This window comes from Procambarus clarkii, chromosome 68, assembly GCF_040958095.1.
Source record: "Procambarus clarkii isolate CNS0578487 chromosome 68, FALCON_Pclarkii_2.0, whole genome shotgun sequence".
Taxonomy (NCBI): Eukaryota; Metazoa; Arthropoda; class Malacostraca; order Decapoda; family Cambaridae; genus Procambarus; species Procambarus clarkii.
In genome coordinates, this window is record NC_091217.1 from 9,918,415 (window position 1) to 9,938,906 (window position 20,492).

The window sequence follows — 20,492 nt, forward strand, 5'->3', positions numbered from 1 at the left end:
TTATGTAAGCTATAGAAGTTTATTTTTTTTACAAATGCCTTACCCTAAATACAATGATGCAGTAATTTTTATTTATAATGCAAAAGACAATGACACTGCAATATCTTCCCAAAGGTCTATCATTACTTTTGAACACAGGCATTAGTCTTTTAAAATTTAATAAAAATAATCAACAGTTTTAATTAATGTCCTATCCCATTAATTTTTTTACATTTAATTTTGTATATTTTCATACATAGTGGAGCAAAAACATGATGACCAAGCATATTTTGAAATGCTAAATTATCTGGGGTTCAGATTGTAAGTTTCAATTAAGAAAAATTGAGAAAATCCTTGTACATCCTTGAGAAAATATTTAGGATGTGCAATGCGTTCAAAACTCGATGCAGGTCTGCTCCTGACACACGAAATATTGACAACCATGATGAGCTCAAAAGTACCTCAAACATATACTTTTTAAGCTCATCATGGAGAGAGAGAGCGAGAATGAGAGACAGTGAGAGAGAGAGAGAGAGAGAGAGAGAGAATGAGAGACAGTGAGAGAGAGAGAGAGAATGAGAGACAGTGAGAGAGAGAGAGAGAGAGAGAGAGAGAGAGAGAGAGAGAGAGAGAGAGAGAGAGAGAGAGAGAGAGAGAGAGAGTGCACACACTCACACTAGTGTGTGAGTGACTGTGCGCGTGTGCGATGCAAGTTCGGTCTTATCAGACAGCCTCGATATAGTCTCTCACCTATATTAGTCTTGTGGTTTCACAGTACAGTGTTTCTCGATGTTGGACCACTACTGAAGTTGTCGATGTTACATCAATGTTACTAATGTTGGATCAACATTACTGATGGTGGATTGTTGTTGATCTAGAATAAGATAAACAAATATCACTGGTCCAACTAATTTAACTGTGTTTCTAGAATTTGGGGAGGGGGGGTTCCAGATACACTATTATAATATTTTGAAATTGTTGCAAATACTGTATGAGTAATTTTCAGCTACTGTTTCAGAATTCCACATTCCCTATTGATTTTTATTAAGCAAGCATCCATGGCTTAAAAATCATAGATAATAAATATTATGATAAACATAAAACATTATGTACTTGTGTCTTTGTAATGAGCAAGTACATCAAGACAGGAGTGTGGGACATGTGGGCGGAGAAAATAAAGTCTACTTGTATGTCATGCGTTCCTATTCTCTTGGAAAATAGTGTAACTAACTGGTAGAACTGTATCACTGTTAAATGCATAACAGTAGTATGCAACACCATGACTCAAATATGTGTAACATTTATCTACTCTCAAAAACATCTACAAATAATTGTTTTGTATAAATAATTCAAACATATGTTAATTTCGATACAATGATCATAACTAAGTTTAGGGTTATGACAACAATAATAAGAAAAGGAATTAAATAGCAAATATCCAGAAGATGAGGCACTGAAAGACTGAACGAGTAAGAACCAAGGTTCTTGGAAAACGAGGCTTTTTGGCTGATGTGTCGACTAAGTTGGGTGCTGTTGCACTGAGGTTGCACTATTCTCAACTGCTAACTTACACTGTTTGAACAAGAGCGAACCTCAAGGATATGCTGAAGTGTCTGGGGTAAGAGATGCCACTGCTCTTGAAGCTTCTCTCTGTGCTTACCAACAACCTCAATACCCAATCTGAAATATTAATTTATTGTAATTTCCTGAATAAATAACCTTGCATGCTTAGTACTGTACAGTATAACCTTGAATATACTGTACAGTACAAATAACTGAAGTATATAAATTGCTGTCTCGAATACCACATAAGATGTTTCACGTGTGCTCTACATAATGAGATTTGTGATAAATAACCAAGTGTCTATTATAATGAAATGACCTTTTCTTTTGGGTTACAACAGATTCCTGGAGGCTGTGAAGCACTAAGGAATCGAACCTGGGCTTTGAGGCCAACTCGAGCCTATCAGGAACCAAGACCAGACTGTGCTCCTCTCTGAATCATGGGGGGAGCTTGTGAGTCACAAACTCAAAACCTAGAAAAACCCACCAGAAAGTATAAGCACTTCAAAAGAAGCAACCATGATGAAACCTAAGCAATATAGCCAGGAAGGGGACAACCCAAAGCCTCTGAATGTAGAGGGGAGGGTTCCAAATAGCCACCAAGGACCCACCAGAAAGATATATTTCATTACACTAAAGGCTGGTTTTCTGGGAGGGCTTCTACTGATGGCTTCTACTGATGGCTCCTTGGTGCTATCTCACCACAAAGAAGAAACAAAAGGTATACTCACCCGGAAAAAGAGAACCACAAAAGTAAACCTCGGGAAAGGGGGAGTTAGCGATGAGTAAATCACCTCAAAGCCTCGTGCAGACTAAGAATGTTTACTAAGCAATGAGCCATCAGCACTTATTTGACCACCAAACCCGACCCCAAATACCTGCCCAAGCCTCTCCTGTAAGAGTACTAGTACAATAATTAAATTGTGATCATATTGACTTGCACTCGTGGTGCTTAATTGCAACCCAGTGAGACTGGTTGATACCTGGTTGATGGGGTTCTGGGAGTTCTTCTACTCCCCAAGCCCGGCCCAGGCCAGGCTTGACTTGTGAGAGTTTGGTTCACTAGGCTGTTGCTTGGAGCGGCCCGCAGGCCCACATACCCACCACAGCCCGGTTGGTTCGGCACTCCTTGGAGGAATAAATCTAGTTTCCTCTTGAAGATTGGTGGATGGTCTTTACTACCATCAAGTTGTCAAGTTGGTTGGTGAGCCCACTGGAGCGAGATGCCACTCTTTGCGGGACCAAAGAGCCAGAGCTCAACCCTCCACAAGTACAACTAGGCGAGTACACAGAGTGCCAGTCTGGACCACTCCCATGTGTTGGAACAATCATTCTCAAACATGACAGTATGTTATGGGGCATGTAATTTAATGCCCCGAGCATCAGTTTTGAGCTCAAAATTGTTGCATATGGCAGTGGTGTTAGGCAGCCATTATTGTTGAAGTGGTCATTATGCCACTAACCTGGAAAAAGTGTGTACAGTAAGGCACAAACTAGCAAGAAGGCTACTGCCCGAGAGCCCATTGGGAAAGAGGCAGATTAGCCAGCACAGAAGGCCAGTAATGAGACAAGTTACACACCCTTGGGTGGCAAGATCTCTTTTGACAGAGGCAACAGAAATGACCATTGAAATTGAAAACAATAAAAGATCCTAGAAATATGCAAGCAGCAAAATTTGGTTCTCAAAACGGTGAGAGATCCATCAAGAACCAACTAGCAAACATAATCAAGGTAAACAAAGCTTATAAATGCAAGGGAAACTGGTTGCCTTGGCTGCTAAACAAATTAGTAGATGTGACAGGTACAAGAGAGCACTATCAGTGGACACACACCTATCGGCAACAATGAAACTTCTAAGAATAGCCACCATTGTATGTCTCAAGAAACAGCATACATATATGGATCCCAGCAAAGGTCAGTGGACCAAGGCAAGTGAGGTAGGTAGTGGGCAAGGAACAGATGCACAGGATCACCATCTGGTGGTGGCCAGCTGAGTTAGGCCAGAGTTGTTCACTTGAAGCAAATTATTGTTTACCTTGGTTTCATATTTTCAGTTCTTTTTACTCTGGTTTAATATTTTCAGTTCTTTCTTTCAGAAAGTAGTTTGCTATATTTTGCCTGACTTTCTGGTCGGTTTCCCTCAGTTCTGGGTAAACTCAGATTCTTAAACGCAAGGCTACCCTTGCTTCAATAGAGAAGCACCAGATTCCAGCCCTAGCTCCTGGAAGATCAACATTGGTCTCAAGAGACCTGTCCTTAGGCATAGCAATACTAGTGTCTAAGGACTGTAATCTGGTCCCCAAAAAATAAATTTCCATAAAATTTAGTACGATTATATCAAACATTACAAATATCTAAAATACCTCAGCTAATTAATGACAAGTGTTTTAAACAGACATGTTGTGTGGATAAGTTGTGTGACTTACAAGTTAAAGGAGAATTTTAAATATGTGCTTTTACCTTGATGTGGTTCTAAGGATTAATATCCTGTGTCCCAGTCTCTGTATTGAATAGTCAAGATAAATATAAAATTCAGAAACTTACCTTTGCAGACTGGGTGGACTAAATCTTAATACCAATAAATCTTCAGCATGGTCCTGAAAAAGAATTAATTCCTGTTTACTGTTTATTACATACAAAGACAATACTGTAAACTATTGAAATATTTTCTGGAGAAGTAGCAATGGACAGCATATGATCACTTTGTTAAGAGGTAATTACTAATACTATTTGTTATTTATTATGTGGCTGAGTACTGCTGTGGACTGTGTAAGTGATGCTTCTTGTTCTCTCTTGTTCTCTCTTAAGTGAGCTCAAGAAATCATTATGAAAGGTTTGTTGGCAATGGATATCTTTACAATTCTTTGCTTATGTTAATAATACCAAATATAAAAATGAGTTTATTAAAAATGTTATTTTAACCTCAGAAATTTGAAAAAGTTGTTCCCTATGAAGTGAGTTGTTTTATGAATAAATCCTATAGATTTGTCGAGAATTTTCTTTTTTTTTAATTAGAAAGCCAAATTTTTGCTAAGACTAATTTCTTCCTTGAACATAAAAAATTGAGCATTTTATTAGATTCAGTGGTTGCCTGTGCATCAGCCTCTGGTACCAATACCAGGCCTGCCAGATATCAAGAACACAATCTGGTGTACTTCAACCCAGCCTCCCGTTTAGATACTGTAGTACCTACAGTATTGTGATGATCGTCAATAGTCACGAATTTGTACCTACTTGGCTTTTAGATAGTAGTATACGGACTAGTAAGGAATTCTCTTAAAATACAGTAAATGAAGCTGAAAAACTAACTTAAATATTCCTAGGCCTAATATAGCACACACATGTACTATATCAGGCCTCATATTATGTATTAGGCATAGGAAGGTTAGGTTAGGTTACTTTAGTTTGTCAAAGCAACGTAAGTAAAAGATAGTTTTCTAGTTTGTCCAACTCAATAGTTCAGATTTCTACTTTCTAATTTCGTTGTACACTGTACGTCGTTATATATACTATGGTCCTCATATAAGTACTACCAAAACAGGAGGATGGGCTGTGTACTCAGAGTTAATGGGATAAAGGTCACTTAGAAAATACAGGTGAAGCCAAGTCAACCATGACTCGATAAAAAAAACCCAGCGTTGAATGTAATGAAATGCCATTTTCTGGGTGAGCCCCGGAGGCTTCCTGGAGCTCTCGGACTGATATATACACTATTAGTCTGGGGCATCAGTCAATGAGTTCAGCCTACTGAGGACCAGAGCTGGAACCTGGCCCCCTCAGAGGCACAGGGAGCATGGGCTAAGGAGACCCTAGTATTTGGGGGTATTCCTCATCTGCCATCGACTGGGGTTAGGCACCTAGAAGGGTAGGCATCTGAAAATAAACCCCACATGGTAGGAAATTGCAAAAACCCAAGACCGAACAGAGAAACACAACTCCCCAAGGGAAAACAAAGGAAACAAGCAAACAAGAAATCGTTATTCACCGCCGCCGTGCTGTTTGTCAGTGCAGCTCCCCGGGAGAGGAAGGAGGCATGCCGGACCTACGTGCTGGCTACTCACACCTTAGTTCGGAGGCCAAAATTGAAACCGCCGACCGGAGGAAGGGAGGGTGCCAGGGAGCCTCCAGGGCTCACCCAGAAAATAGCATTTCATTACTGTACATTCAAAGCTGGTTTTCTGTGGGGACCCCTTCAGCTCCCTGGAGCTACATAACCAAAGATAAGTAAAAAGAGGGACTTACCCGAGAAAAGGGTGCACTGCGAGGATCAGAAATAATTTACAGCAGACAAGCAGACTGGCTGGGCGCCCACACCAACTAGTCATTGAGGTAGGCCAAGAGGGTGGCAATGAAAACAAGAAACATGCCGCCCCACTATGAACCCTAACCAGTCCCTTAACCCATGATGAAGCAGGACGTGCCAATACGCATCCCTGAGAGCCATCCAACAACCCGTCAGAAGAAGCCAGATCTGGAATAGAGAGGTCATCCAAAAGGAGGGACAAGGAATCCACGGGTTCAGACGGGACAAGTCCAGAAGAACCAAAGATCCGCACAGTCCCATGATGGCACCGGAACAAGCGGGAAACCCACCTGAGGGACGAGGTTGTTTTCACCACACCCAGGCACACCCACTCCAAGATGACCCAAAGGGGTGCAGGGGGGTACCCCGCCCCGAGTCTCTGGGAGGAGGAGCCACCCAATGCCACCACAGGCCAGAAGACATGACCCAAAATGCCCACAAATCGTAGGACCAAGCGTAGGCAAACAGAGTTAACCTCACCCTATCACCCTGTCAACAGGGCGATCCGCATAGGGCTGGCGCCCCATCCGAGAAGATGACCAGCGAGCAGAGCGAGCACTGCGTCCACCACGGAAAGAGGGGCCCCAGAGGCGGCACCAGCACAGAAGCAGGCAACTAAGGCCCACTTCAACTAGCAGAAGCTGGAGCCCCGGCATGACCACCAAAACCTGTGCCAAGCTCAAAGAAGAAAAGCCATCTGCAAGTCAGGAAGACCCAGGAACCCCTTAACGCACCCAGAATGGGGACGAGGACCTGAACACAAGAGGCCGGGACAGGAGGGGCAAATTTCGGGTCGCACAGGAGGAAAACACCAAGGGCCTCCTGAACTTCCACAGGGAAAACCCAAGTGGAAGAAAATCCTCTGGAACACAACTGAAGAACCCAAAGGAACTTTGAAACAAATCCAGGAGAAGCCCAAACCAGCACATTTCCCGGCGAAAAACGCACCACGGAAAGGAAAGGCCAGACACAGATGGTGATCAAAGGCCAGCTCTGGTGGTGATCAACCACATCAGTTAGTAGAGTAACCATGTGGTAACAATTATATGAAGTGTTTACATGAGGGTATAATTTTCCTTCAAGCAGTTGCCTGTTTTGTTGTACCTAACCTTTCAAGTGCCTTTTTTGGGGGGTTTGAGTACATCTTAGATTCCCAGGCTCCCTCACCTCACACAGTCAGGGTCAAGGTAAGTCTGGCATTTTGTCTCAGAACCATGGTGGGTGCAATTTTCATAGGCTCAGGAAACTACTGAGGGAGCCCTCCTAGAAACACACACATACACACACACACTGTATATAGCATACAAGCAGTGGCAAAAATATCCCAAAAGCCTTGTGGCTTCATCAATTTTAAAAATATTTACAATTAGCATCGCCATAGTGATGTAGTATGGCTGAGTGAGTCCTGAAAGAATGTAGAGTTCCCCAGGAGGTACAACTGCTGCAGTATGCCAGCACCTGGGTACACCATGGTCATAAGCTAGGGGCACCTCTCGCCAAGTTATGCTATAAAGGGCTTGGAAGGGTTCATCGACCTCTACCTTCAGCAACCAGCAATCATCTGTGTAGCCACAGGTAATACCTAATATTAGGAAATGGCAACTTCTAAACTTTCATTACAAATGAGTTATCTATAAGTCACAAAACTATCTTCATTTAAATTAATTCTTCAATTTAAGAAATTTTAAGTACAGCAGCAAAATCTACTCAGCTGTGTTGTAGCACATAAAGAAGAGATGATGATCTTGTTAAATTAATTACAGTATTATGAATAGGTATACAGATAGGTAGAAGAATGTACGTAAAATAATTAACCAAATATGAATAAAATCCTAATGTATAAAATTATACATTTTCTGATATAGTAAACAATTTCCTCTATATGGATCAGTTTCAATAAGAATAATTTGAGAGATGCCAAATCTTGCTATTTTGGTAGATAGCCTAAAATTTCCCATCAGTGATGTAGATGAGAGTAAACATTATTTGCTGTTCCTTCTTGAAGTGTAACAGGTATTGTAAAATGTTTGATGCGAGAAAGTAATCCAGAAAGCATACAACACCTGAAAACCCCACACCAACTTACACTAAGCAAACTATGCCACATCATACAGTACTTTACAAATTATGGTGCTAACTTTCAAGCCATTTAGGATAAAAAAAACACTTGTGTATATATGAAATATATGTAAGGAATTTACATCAAGTCTTTTGCACTCTCCTGATTGCTTTGTCAAGGTCTCATTAGACGTTGAGATGCAAGTCTCGTCCTAATCACATACTCGGACCTTGATGCAGCACTCGGGAGAGTGCAAAAGACGGTGTAAATTTTTTACATTATTTCACATATACACAAGTGTGGGCTTTTATCCTGTTATTATGTCTGCGAGAACACATTACCATTACAGTATTAACTTCAAGCTATTGTTACGGAAATTTTACACATTCCAAACTTGTGAATAGTGACGGTATATGCAGTCTGGTTTAGCAAAGGGTCAAGAAAAGCATCACCATGTAAAGTCACAAGTCTATTATATCTACATAAAGGTACCCATAAAATAGGAGGCCACAACCTCAAATTACTGAAAAATTGGTATAGAGAAGACCAGTAAGAATGGCAGATGGTGGGTATAGCATGTAAGAGAAGGCAGCGTGTGATAACACAACTAGAAATGTTTAAATTGTTTTCTAAAAGATGAGGCACCTCAAGCATGACTACTACTGCAGTCACAAACAGAAACAGGAAATAATATTTTATCTCAAAGTACAAATGCAAGAGCAACACTGGAGAAGTATGTAGGATCAGTATCTCTCAAATGGTGACTTATTAGACTAAAAAACCAGCACTGAATGCAATGAAACACCCCATTTCTGGCATGTCCCTAGTGGCTCCTTGTTGCTTGCAACCTGAATAACTACCCAATTCAGTCCATGCCAGACTCTTTTCAAGTCATTGTAAGCTTACCAGAGACCAGAAGCCAAAACCTGGCCCCCTCTATAGAGGCACAAGGAGCAGGGAATACGAGATCACACTAATCAAGAAAAGGCCACCAGAAAGATGGGCAAACCAAAACAGACAATCAGCAAGGTAAACATATCCTTGAAAATTTTCATATATATTTATGAAAAAATATATATGGGGGGGCATATTTTGGCCTCTGGTCCAGTAGGCTTACAATGACTTGCAAGGGCCTGGCATATATTGAATTAGGTGGAACTGTTCAGGTAGCTAGGAACAAGAAGCAATCATCAGAGCCCTGCCAGAAAGCATATAACACACTGAACAAAGATTCAGCAATCACAAACAATTTTATTTTGAAAATGCTATGAATTATTTCAAGCAAATTATATATCAAAAACATTAACTTGCTCTTTTCCATGAGAATACAGCATGTATTATTTTCTGTATTAATCATGCACATTATTCAATGGTTAGTACAATGCCATGGTACGGAGTACAATATAAACAATATAGAAAATGCTACAATATATTTAAAGTACATACTGTATCTTGAAACCAAGTATCCAAGCAATCCCACTGGTACTTACCTCTCTGCACTCAAAGAATGACAAGAGAGTAACATACTTTTGGTTGTGAATAGTCCAGAAGATTGTTTTTAATTCCTCCATAGAATGTCACTTCTCCAGGGAATCCAACAGCTGAAGTATGCCACAGTACAGGCCCTGCGTGCACATTGTGTGACTGCTGCCATTTTCCATTGTTAACATCTAGCACCCAGATGTCCTCTGTGCCAGAAAGTGAAAAACTAGTAATAACTAAATCAATAATTGAACTATTACACTGATCACAATAATATACTTCTCATAATACAAGTAAAGTATAACTACCAATCTCAGGATATAGTAAAGATAAAAAGATGGGTGTTCTTTCTCAAACTGTTTATTCTTTACCATAGCTGTTCAAAAGAACAATTGATAGTGGAGAACATTTATGTATCTATATCCCTGACATCTTACTTCCTCCTTTGAGCTGGCAATCAGGTGGTGGGCACAGCAGATGTTTCTAGGAAAGACTATTGCAACACAAACCTTTCACTTTTAAGTTCTTTAAACCCTCCAACCACCCACCTTTCTTTCATATATAGTTTAGCTATTCACTACCAACATGCTTGCTATCTACTTCTACCATACGATCTATATTTCTCCCTTGTACACCTTTCTTGTTAAATGATTCTTGGCTAAATGTTTTCCACATACCATTCACATTCTCCATTTATTAACTACTACTGTTTATTTTTTTTTTAATCTAGGTCTATGTGCCTTTTTATCAAATCATGCCAATTCAAATCCAGCAAGCCGAGATATTTATTACAACTGAACAACAATACAAGGAAGCATTGCTACTGCATATCTGAGAAAATCCATCATTATGGTCAGAATAAGGTTTTTATGCCTAAACATGACAGACACAAGAATATATTATTAGAAAATGTTGCCGATAATTGTAAAAACATTTGATAAAACTACAAAATTTTTAAATAAAAATGAAAAAAAAAAAAAACAGTTGAATGTAATGAAACACCATTTTCTGGGTGAAACCCAGAGGCTCCATGGAGCTATACCGGACTGTGTATATATTAGTCCGTGGCAACAGTCAATCGATGCAGTTCTTAGCCTACCTGGGACCACGAGCCAGAACCTGGTCCCTCAGAGAGGCACGAGGACAAAACGGACAAGCCAGACCGAAAGAACCCTTGCACCGGAAGAGAGCATGAAGTTCCCCAACCCTACCCCCAGAGGTCAATGCCAACCAGAAAAGAGCTTTAGAAAAACAGTCCTGAACTAAAGAGGCCACCACAAACTGAGGAGGAGAGAGAAAAGAAAGCACCACGGTCCAATGACCAGGACTGCTCAGGCAATGCATGAGCAGACCAGAGGTGAAACAACACCCGAGAAAGCTTACAGAACAGAGCAGAAGTGACATCCACTCTGAATGCAAACCAAAGTTTTCAACTTTGTTTCCTTAGCTTGAATCTGTGTCCTTTTGTTCTTGAAGATGCTGGTTTCAGGAATTCCTGTCAATTTGGTAAATTTCTGTTATTATTTTGTAAGTGGAGATCATATCACCTTTTTTCTCTATTTTCAAGCTTTGCCATATTTAACACCTCTAGCCTCTCCTTGTAAATCTTGTTTTTCCAGTTCTGGAAGCCATTTTATAGCATACCTTTGCACCTTTTCCAGTTTATTGATGTGTTTCTTGAGATATGGGCACCATACAACTTCTGTATATTCCAATTTTGGTCTCAAAATTCACGAATAGTTTTTTAGTATTTAACCATCCATGTAGTTAAAAACAAAGTCTGAAGTTAGAAAGCAATGCATACGTGTCTCACACAATGTTCTTTTTTGTGTTCCTCTGGTGACAGTTTACTATCCAAAACCACCCCTAGATCTTGTTCTCTGTTAGTTCTTTAATTACTTTCCACATAATGTACAAGATGTGTGTGGTCTATTTTCTCTGATTCCACATTTCATAACATGACGTTTATTCACACAGAATTCCATTTGCCATATTTCGCTCTCTTGTTTGTTCATGCATGTGCATTCATGCATGTATATTGGAATTTATATGAATAAACATGATGCCATATGATGGTATCTGTATTCATACCACTTTATGTAGCCTTTATATTCCAAACAAACAAATTTCACATTAAAATTCTTACCTTGATTTCCCTGACTAACATTATTGCACTACATAAAGTAATTGGATATTAAATTTGAGTTAATTTTAACAAGAAAAACACAAACATGCACAATATGTCAACAATATTAGTCACAAAGAACAACATTCATAGAAAAGAGCAAATGCAAAAAATACCTCAATTGTTCAGCACTACACTACATGATAAAATTAAAATTATAAATGCTGATTCCCAGTCTTATAAGAAGTACAGTACAGATGTATCAAGAAATGCTATCTTATTGATAGTTAATAATGTTTTAACTATTCTAACTGTTATTTGCCTACTTAGAACTTGTTGAGATGTATTGAAGCCACCATATATAACTGCCTTATTTTCAGATACAAAATTGAACGTGTGCCAGGAACGACCCTCAGGAGTTTCTTGAACCGCGCTCTCAGTCAAGCTGGAAAGACAAAACCAAAGTAGTTAATAAATGTATGCACCATGACGAAACATATACTCATTATATAATACTAACATACAGTGGTACCTCCGTTTTTTAATTTAATCCATTCCCTGAGACAGTTCGACAACTGATAATTTGAAAACCGAAATGGATTTTTCCATAATTTTACCACCGACTTCCTTGAAACCCATGGCATGATATAAAGCACAAAAACTTTGAAATTCTTCACAAAGAATTCAAGCACGGTCATCACTAGGCTAGAGACACTGGCAAACTGAAGTGCGCCATGTGCTCGGTCAGCTCATACGTGTAACAACAAATTCGAGCACCGAGGCAAACCTCGAATACAGTGTCAAATTTTTCAAAGAAAAATTGAACTCGAGAACCGAAAAATTTGAAAAGAGGGACATTCGAAAACCGAGGTTCCACTGTTCCAATAGATATTTGTCAATCATGCAAGTGTCTAACGGGGTATCTCGATCCCATTTCCAAAATTATATATCGCCCTCAAGACAAAAGGATCTCTATTAATAATAATAAATACTTCATTAAAGAATTACCTGGACCTTAAATATTTTAGGATCCCAGTAGTGCAGTTAGGTTCATTCTCGACTTGCAATCGAGAATTCCGGGCTCGAATCCCGGGAGGGACAGAAATGGTTGGGCGTATTTCTTATCACCTATGCCCCTGTTCACATTGCGGTAAGTAGATACCCAGGAGTTAGTCAACTTATTGTGGGGTTGCATCCTGGGGAGGGGGTGTTAGTAACTCAACTTAGGGGAGGGGGGAACCTCGATAGAAGCTTGTGTACAAATACACTCTGGCTGCCTGTTCCCCGACAAAATGAATTATGAGGCACTACTTTATTTATATACTGCATCTTCAAAGCTTAAGTACAGTTTTAACAGTATCAAACATACTGTATTACCAGGAAGGTCCAGTACTGCTCTCGTTATTCTATACAGTATAGTAAACCTAAGTATGTAGTTTCAGGATTATTCGAGAGAATGGCCAGGATCATTTTACCATTTATTTATTGCCTACACCCATCCTGGAATGATATTAACATCTGTGTATCCTCACATCTCTCCCTGGTTCCCTGTCCAGTATCTCAGGAGAGTGGCAGCTTTATATGGGTATTATTTATGGGTATTATATACAGTAATAATTAAATTAATACTTCTATCTCCCTCTTTCCCCCCCCCCCTCCCTCTCTCTCCAGTTGTTTACACAGAGGTCAACCTGAGCATTTACATTGATGGGTTATATTTATGACAGCCTAGTGGTATTACAAAAGTGACATTACAAATAGAGGTATTACAGGACAGATAAATGGATAGATGGAGGGAGGGAGAGATAGAGGGACGAATGGTAAACAGAGACACAGACATGGGCAATGCTGGGACTCCCCTAGTATATATATTGGTATATGTCCATCTCCAGGCATGGTAGGTTTTTCATCTGGTCTTGGGTCTGAAATGTCCAGAAAATACAGTCTCCTGAATGTCTAACCTATGCTTCAAACAATTCAGTAATCTAAATATATTATTATTCCTGTTAATTTGCTCCATTATCAATACAATAACTATCTGCAAACCAGCATGAAATTTACCAAGGTCTTTTCTATTACTTTTAACAACAAAAGTTCTATTTAAACCATAAGTGTGCTACCGTCACTCAAAGTATTAACTATGTAACAAAAGACCAACTTCAACAAGAAATTCCCTTCTCAGATTATGCAAACAATAATACAGTTTAAAATATAATAAGGCTGAGGTAATAAAAAAAATTAAAAATGTACAGTACTTCATTAATGAAATATGAAAATACAACTTACTTGCCACTCCATATCATATTGGTAAGATCCAAGCAATGTAAATCATTCATTCTAGCTTCTTTAAACCGACCTCCAAATATGAACACCTTGTCACCAGTTACATCTGCTGTGTGTGCAGCTCGAGGAGACGGCTTGGGACCTTGCGTCTCAGGCCACACCCATTTATTATTTTCTGAAAGTGAAGAACTGTATATTACTCGTGTTGTATTTCTTACTGCATCATAGAATATATAAATGCTAATTAATATTTTAAAAACTTAGTCCACAGATAAAAAAAAAAGCATTGAATGTAATGAAATGCCTCTTTCTGGAAGGGTCTCAGTGGCTCCCTGAAGCTATCCCACAGAGATGATTCCCCCACTGATTCACATCAGCCATAGGAGTCCTGTATGATTTACTGGGGACTAAAGCTAGAACCAGGCACCCCTTCACAGAGGTACAGGGAGCAAGGCTGGGAGTCCAACCAGCCAGTCGTGTGGAAAGAGCAGACACAAACTTTTCTGCACTGCACTTTCATTGGCCGATACACTCGCCATAACTTATAAAAACTGTGAATCAATGATATTCATTGAAATATTTGCATGTAAAATGTGTGTTGTGTAATTGTAAGACCGGGACTCTTATAAATATTGATACTGTATGTATAAATACAGGGTGTGCATATAGTGATGTGCATATATCTGTTCATATGCAAGTTTCACAATACTGTATATGATACATTAAAACCACTAGTGATGTCCCACTATCATTTGAGTATGGAAATAAAGGGAGGAAAAATAATTGAAATGGAGTGAGAAATTGCTGTGCAGCACCTCGCACCAATCACTTGTCACCATGTAAACACAGCCAGCGAGTCCACCCACCAGCAACTAAAACTAGCCAGCTTTACCACTTCACCACAGTTAAACCCCCGAGACAAATAATTTTAAGATATCTGTGCTTCCTGGATGCTAATTACCAATATCATGAGAACAAATAACTTTTGGAGTGTGTTTTTGTGCATATGAGAAACGATGCACTCTTATCCCATACTGTTTGAGGGTTAATCAGCCAGAAAATGACAAAAATTAGTGCAATTCAAAAACAGTAAAAATATTACTTGCCTATATCATAATATACCAGTTGATCTATCCAGCCACTTGGGAAAATATTGTCACGTACAAAAGTGACCTTCACGCCAGACATTGAGTGTAATTCTCTTGCTGGGCCAAAACCTCCAAACACATAGAACCTATAAATGAGAAAAATTTAAGAAAATACTGTATAAAATTAATAGAGTAATCTTGAAGAATGTTTAAAATTTTCATATATGCTATCATTAATCTACATTTATTAATGCAGAAAACACTTTATACTGCAGTATATCTATGAATAACATTAGTTTTCAGAGAGTCATAATTCCAACAGAGTGAAGTATGAAGATGAAATTGGAGTCAATATTTCAAACTAAGATACTGTATGTGCAATCTTTACGAGATGAAGAGGAGCAACTTGGAAATATAAACGAGTACAGGAAATGTAAAGAAATATAGGGCAACCTTATCAGGGACTGGGGACCACTGCACCTCACTTGACCCGGGACCACTGCACCTCACTTGGCCAGGGACTATTGAAACCTACTTGTCCAGGGACTACTGTGGTGTGCTCAGACCATAAGAGGAGAGGAAGGTGAATGAGAGATAGGAATGAAGGAGAGGAAGAGGAATACAGGAGAACTCGCCAGAAAAGACCCCCACCCTCCAGGGCAGGAGCTGAATCAGTAATGCCCACCTAGCGAGTGAACTAACTATTTCACTGGATGGTTAATCTTGGGTGTCTTGTTCTATGTTTTGTTTACTTTTATTTGTTGATTGTCTATATTGCCTCGCTCATCTTTCCAACATTCCCCAAAATTATTTTACTAAATTTGTGTTTATCATACCGTACCTATTTTTGAAGACCCAGCAGGCAGCCTTGTCACAGGGAAATGGTGGTATACCCTCAGGAAACAGCAACTCCCAAGTTAATGAAGGTAGGTGAAGTCGCCACAAGGAATTGGAACTATTTTCATACTCGTCTGATGTATTATTAGTCCAGCCTGCGTGGAAAAAGAATACCGAATGAAAGGAAACAATTCTAAGTAACTCTTAAATGCTTCCTAAGCCAGAGGACTCAATTCACTCAGACTCTAAATGACCTGTTTTCCCACCAAGATAAGTAACTTTTCAATTTATCAACTGCTGACGAAATTGTCACACATTTGGGGAAGAGGAGTGTACCATGATCCCTCACTGTGCGAGTAGTCGCTATATAAGCAACAAATACTTACAAAAATACAAGTAACCACAAAACAATATTGCTTATATACCCCCCCCCTCAAGCAGTTACTGGTACAGTATTACCAAGTTACTCATTATTGCTCTGCAAACTTTAAGTTAGTACCTAAACACATTCCAGAATGCTATAGGTTCTGTCCATGGAGGACAGAAGTAAATGTATACAGTATATGCTAGTTAGCATTATAAATGTATGGCCACGTCTGTGATAGAAAGTAATACTGCAATAAATTAACAACAATCATATATAATAATAATTATAAAATATTTGTTTATTGCTGCTGCTATGGTGCTATGCTGCTTCTGCTGCTATTACTATGCTGCTATGATGATGCTGATGCTATCATGTTGCTGCTATGCTGCTGCAAAGTTATGCTACCATGATGCTGCTCTGATGCTATTACTGCTATGATGCTGCTGCTGCTGCTAATGATGATGATGATGATGATGATGAGAAAATCCGTAGGATCCATGATGAGGGTTCAAACCTATGCGGTGGGTGTTCCCCACACACACACACACTAGTGACTAGACCACGATCCTCATTACGGCTCCTTGGATTTTCTCATTGATGCAGTCACGTTAGTGTGATTACTCTGTGTAATAATAATAATAAAATAGGGGATAGGTTAGGCTTGGAGCTAACCATGTGGGTGACTAGGAGAGCCACCACGGGAGATCCTCACAGAAACAGAGGGGTAATTAAAATGCAAACTCTAAGAACACCCCCCCCATCTTGAGGTTACCTCGAGATGATTTCGGGGCTTAGTGTCCCCGCGACCCGGTCCTCGACCAGGCCTCCACCCCCAGGAAACAACCCGTGACAGCTGACTAACTCCCAGGTACCTATTTACTGCTAGGTAACAGGGGCATCAGGGTAAAAGAAACTCTGCCCATTGTTTCTCGCCGGCGCCCGGGATCGAACCCGGGACCACAGGATCAAATGTCCAGTGTTCTGTCCACTCAGCCACTGGCTCCCTTTCATTATCATCATCCCAAGGAATGCTACACCACTTATCTAGAAAGCAGATGAGGTACCAGGTATGCAAGACAGGGTGTTGGGTGATCCGAACTGTCACCTGGTGGTGCACTGTATGGTGATGCGATGTTTGTTGACCATCGGCAAAATTCTGTTTACTATACATGATTTTCTTTTAATTCTCTTGTGGTTTGCTTTGCTTCTCCTATGGGTAGTTTTCTGTTCTGGGTCGATCTCTGACTTCCATGCTTCCCTTGTCTCTGTGGGCAAATCGCTTTCTAATACAACAGAAAGCTACTGAAGGGCCAGCCCAGAAATCTACCTTAAAATACAACATAACAGATGAATGGCCTACCTCCAAAAAGATACATGTGCTGATGGTGAACTGCCGCACATGATCCCGAGAGCTGTAGTGGAATATGCCCATTACTCATGCGACGGGTCCTGAATATATGTAAATAAAATTAAAGTATTTAAAACAATCTTGTATCATAATTTTTAATAGAAGACAGTAAATATTAAAAATAGTTCTCTGAATGTATATCTAAAAAATCTATAACAGAAGCAATAGAAAATAATTTTTAATTATAATACTATCTCAATCCAGGCCTCTCTGAAGAGGAAAAATGGTGATTTCCCTGTACAGTAGCTAGCCACACTGAGATAGCTTCTCACGTAAGTTACACAAACCCTAGGAGTCTTACCCGAGTCCAGAGGCCAAAACCTGGTCCCCCACTACACAGAAGTGCAAGGAGCAGGGGATTCATGATCAACCTTCTCGAAGAAACAAACACCCAGAATAGAAGCGAAGCAAAATAGGCAACTACAAGGTTCCCAAAAAGTAAACAAAAATGCATTAAATGATCCCCCTCCTCCAATAGTTAGGTCATAACCCAACCCACCCCCTCCCCCTAGTTACAGCTGACAACTGCCAGGTGGTAGTAGAACCATGAGACCTGCCAGCTCCCCCATGTTAACAATCTACAGTTTTTTGTCTGATGTCAGCTCCTGCTGACCACTACTTGAGTCACCAGCTCTACAGGTCCCAGATATTTTACACAAGTGTTGGCCATCCTTAGGACTGTCCTGTGAGTGGCCCATTAGCTTGTGTATTGTTTCAGTGTTTAGTGTTTGCATCATGTGCATGTGTTTACAAGCCTCACGTATTGTGTGGACTTTGGAAACTGTTTATTGCTGCATGTGCTTAGGAATGCCCTTTCCGAGGCACTCATTGATATTGCCCCCTCCCCTGTCATGACAAAGTTGTTTCCCTGGTGGGGTTGGATGTTTATTCAATAGAAGTTGGCCTTCTGTGGAGGGTGCAGTAGGTGATATGCCGACTCACATGAACCTGGTGTGACATAATATTCATCTACAGGGCTATCTAGTTGGTTATCACCAGGGAGCCACCAAGGGGGCCCTCCCAGAAAACAGGCTGATATCACCGATACTGATGAATTGATACACCACTAATTATTTATAATAATCAATGTCAAGCTTAAATTGCAAATCTTAGCATTAAACTTACATACCATGTATTGAGCAGAGGATCATACATAAAAACATCTATGGCACTATGATATAAGCACTTGCTGGGTGTCATAAGGGTGTAGGATTCAGAGTGGGGCAGCTCCTGAAAAAATAATAAAATTCCTTAGAAAATTTAAATGTTTGTTAGTTTTTGTGCTCATTAAAGCAATTTAACTAGAGCAACTATTTTTGCAAACTTGAGATCAATACTATAATATCTTTAGTTCAAATCTAGTGGTTTGAAGCTTTAAACATATAAATTTTACAGCATATTTAAATATATTCATCAAAATATCAAGGGCTGAATGTAATTAAAAGCCCTTTCCTAGTACAGTAGTCCTCTGTTGCTTCCTGGTGCTTAAGCACTGGTAAAGTTAACCCTCAGGATCGTGCTACACTGGAAAATTAACAGAAAGCGATCAAAAAAACACAAACCACAGTTTAAAAGAAAAAAAGAAGAAAGCAAAGAAAATGACAGTTTGCTGCATGTAAACAACCATCTCCCAATTCACACAACTACCACCAGATAGTGACCCAGAACATCCAGGGTCCCGACCAACATCCTACCACACTGATAAACCACCAGTATGCAACTCTTAAAAAAAAAATGCCATGGGGATGAAAGTGCAGGGACAGGTAACAGCTGAAAGCCTACCAAAAAACCTGCGTCGATTGTAATAAAGTGCCATTTTTTTTTGGGTAAGCCCCAGAGGCTCCCTGAAGTTTTCCGAACTGATACAGTGCTTTTGAACAGAGGCGTACAGTTAAGGAGTTATGCCTAGTCAATCCTCCCCTGCCAGGATACGAACCCAGGCCAAATCGCTGGTGAAGCGTGAGGCGAGTGTCGTACCACTGCCATGGGGACTGCAAACATTTCAACAAGTTGTTTTATACCTGTGGATGGAACACACACTAGGATATGTACATTATAAGGTAAAGCCACACACTATTTACAAGTTTCCACCTACTATTTATTTAAGCAGCTATGTTTATTGGATGAATACCAGTCATTTCGTACCCAGGCTGTATTAACTAGCTTGAGAATGGGCTGCAAAATTAATTGGATTTAGAAACTTACCTAACCTTACTCAATAGCCTGTGTTAGGCTTTTATGAGTATTTTAAGTTTAAAAGGAAGTTAGAAATGAGTAGACTTTACCTGAAACAGTACATACGCCTCAAATGAAGCAGTTACGCTCAAGGTTAATTTAATTTGCATTCGTAAGAACGAGGTCAGAGGTGCAACGCAAGAGTTTGGTTAGGCAAAAACCATGGACATTTTTCTCACCCAAGAGAGTAAACCTATCACTAATTATACCTTAATTATACCCATCACACACACACACACACACAGTACCGTACAGTGCCTCAGTGAAAGTGCTCACCATGTAGCCGCCCCATACGAATAAGCGATTATCATAAGCCACCATAACATGGCCAGCTCTCCGGTGAATAAACTGATATTCTTCTGGTTCCTGACGAGGCATTGTATTACTTGTAGAGTGATCTGTGACCAGCACACCTGCACGCCCACACCAGCCCCGTGTGCAGCTGTGTGTACCACCTCCGGCACCCACACTGGTCACTTGGTACACACCACGGATCGAACACACATATTTTCACCATTTCGGACACAAAATTTATACGTTTTGTATACTTTATTTATATATATATATATATATATATATATATATATATATATATATATATATATACATACATACATATATATACAAAAAGGTACATTGGAATTGTGAGGAAACTCAGCATAGTAATTACTTTCTTGTAAAGCCACTATACCCGCAGCGTTTCGGGCAGAATTTATATTTTATTTTATTTTATTTTATTTATGCATATACAAGAATGTACATA

At 39.8% G+C, this 20,492-nt stretch overlaps 1 protein-coding gene across 3 annotated transcripts; it reads right to left on the reverse strand.

Annotated features, from left to right (window-relative positions):
• LOC123774757 (kelch domain-containing protein 1) lies at positions 1 to 20,222 on the reverse strand. Of its 3 annotated transcripts, none has more exons than XM_069310827.1 (11): positions 20,006 to 20,222; positions 18,624 to 18,724; positions 17,447 to 17,535; positions 15,724 to 15,874; positions 14,901 to 15,028; positions 13,798 to 13,969; positions 11,838 to 11,956; positions 7,210 to 7,406; positions 4,087 to 4,139; positions 1,551 to 1,659; positions 1 to 853 (listed from the first exon to the last, which is right to left on the reverse strand). In XM_069310827.1, the coding sequence occupies exons 1-11, from the start codon at positions 20,105 to 20,107 to the stop codon at positions 812 to 814; spliced, it is 1,263 nt and encodes a 420-aa protein (XP_069166928.1). In that variant the 5' UTR covers positions 20,108 to 20,222; the 3' UTR covers positions 1 to 811. The 3 variants fall into 3 exon arrangements, with proteins under 3 accessions (XP_069166928.1, XP_045625287.2, XP_069166930.1); XM_045769331.2 differs by lacking the exon at positions 7,210 to 7,406 and adding an exon at positions 9,432 to 9,592 and having other exon boundaries at positions 20,006 to 20,221; XM_069310829.1 differs by lacking the exons at positions 1 to 853; positions 1,551 to 1,659; positions 4,087 to 4,139 and adding an exon at positions 9,432 to 9,592 and having other exon boundaries at positions 7,256 to 7,406; positions 20,006 to 20,221.
• Positions 20,223 to 20,492: the final 270 nt, after the last annotated feature.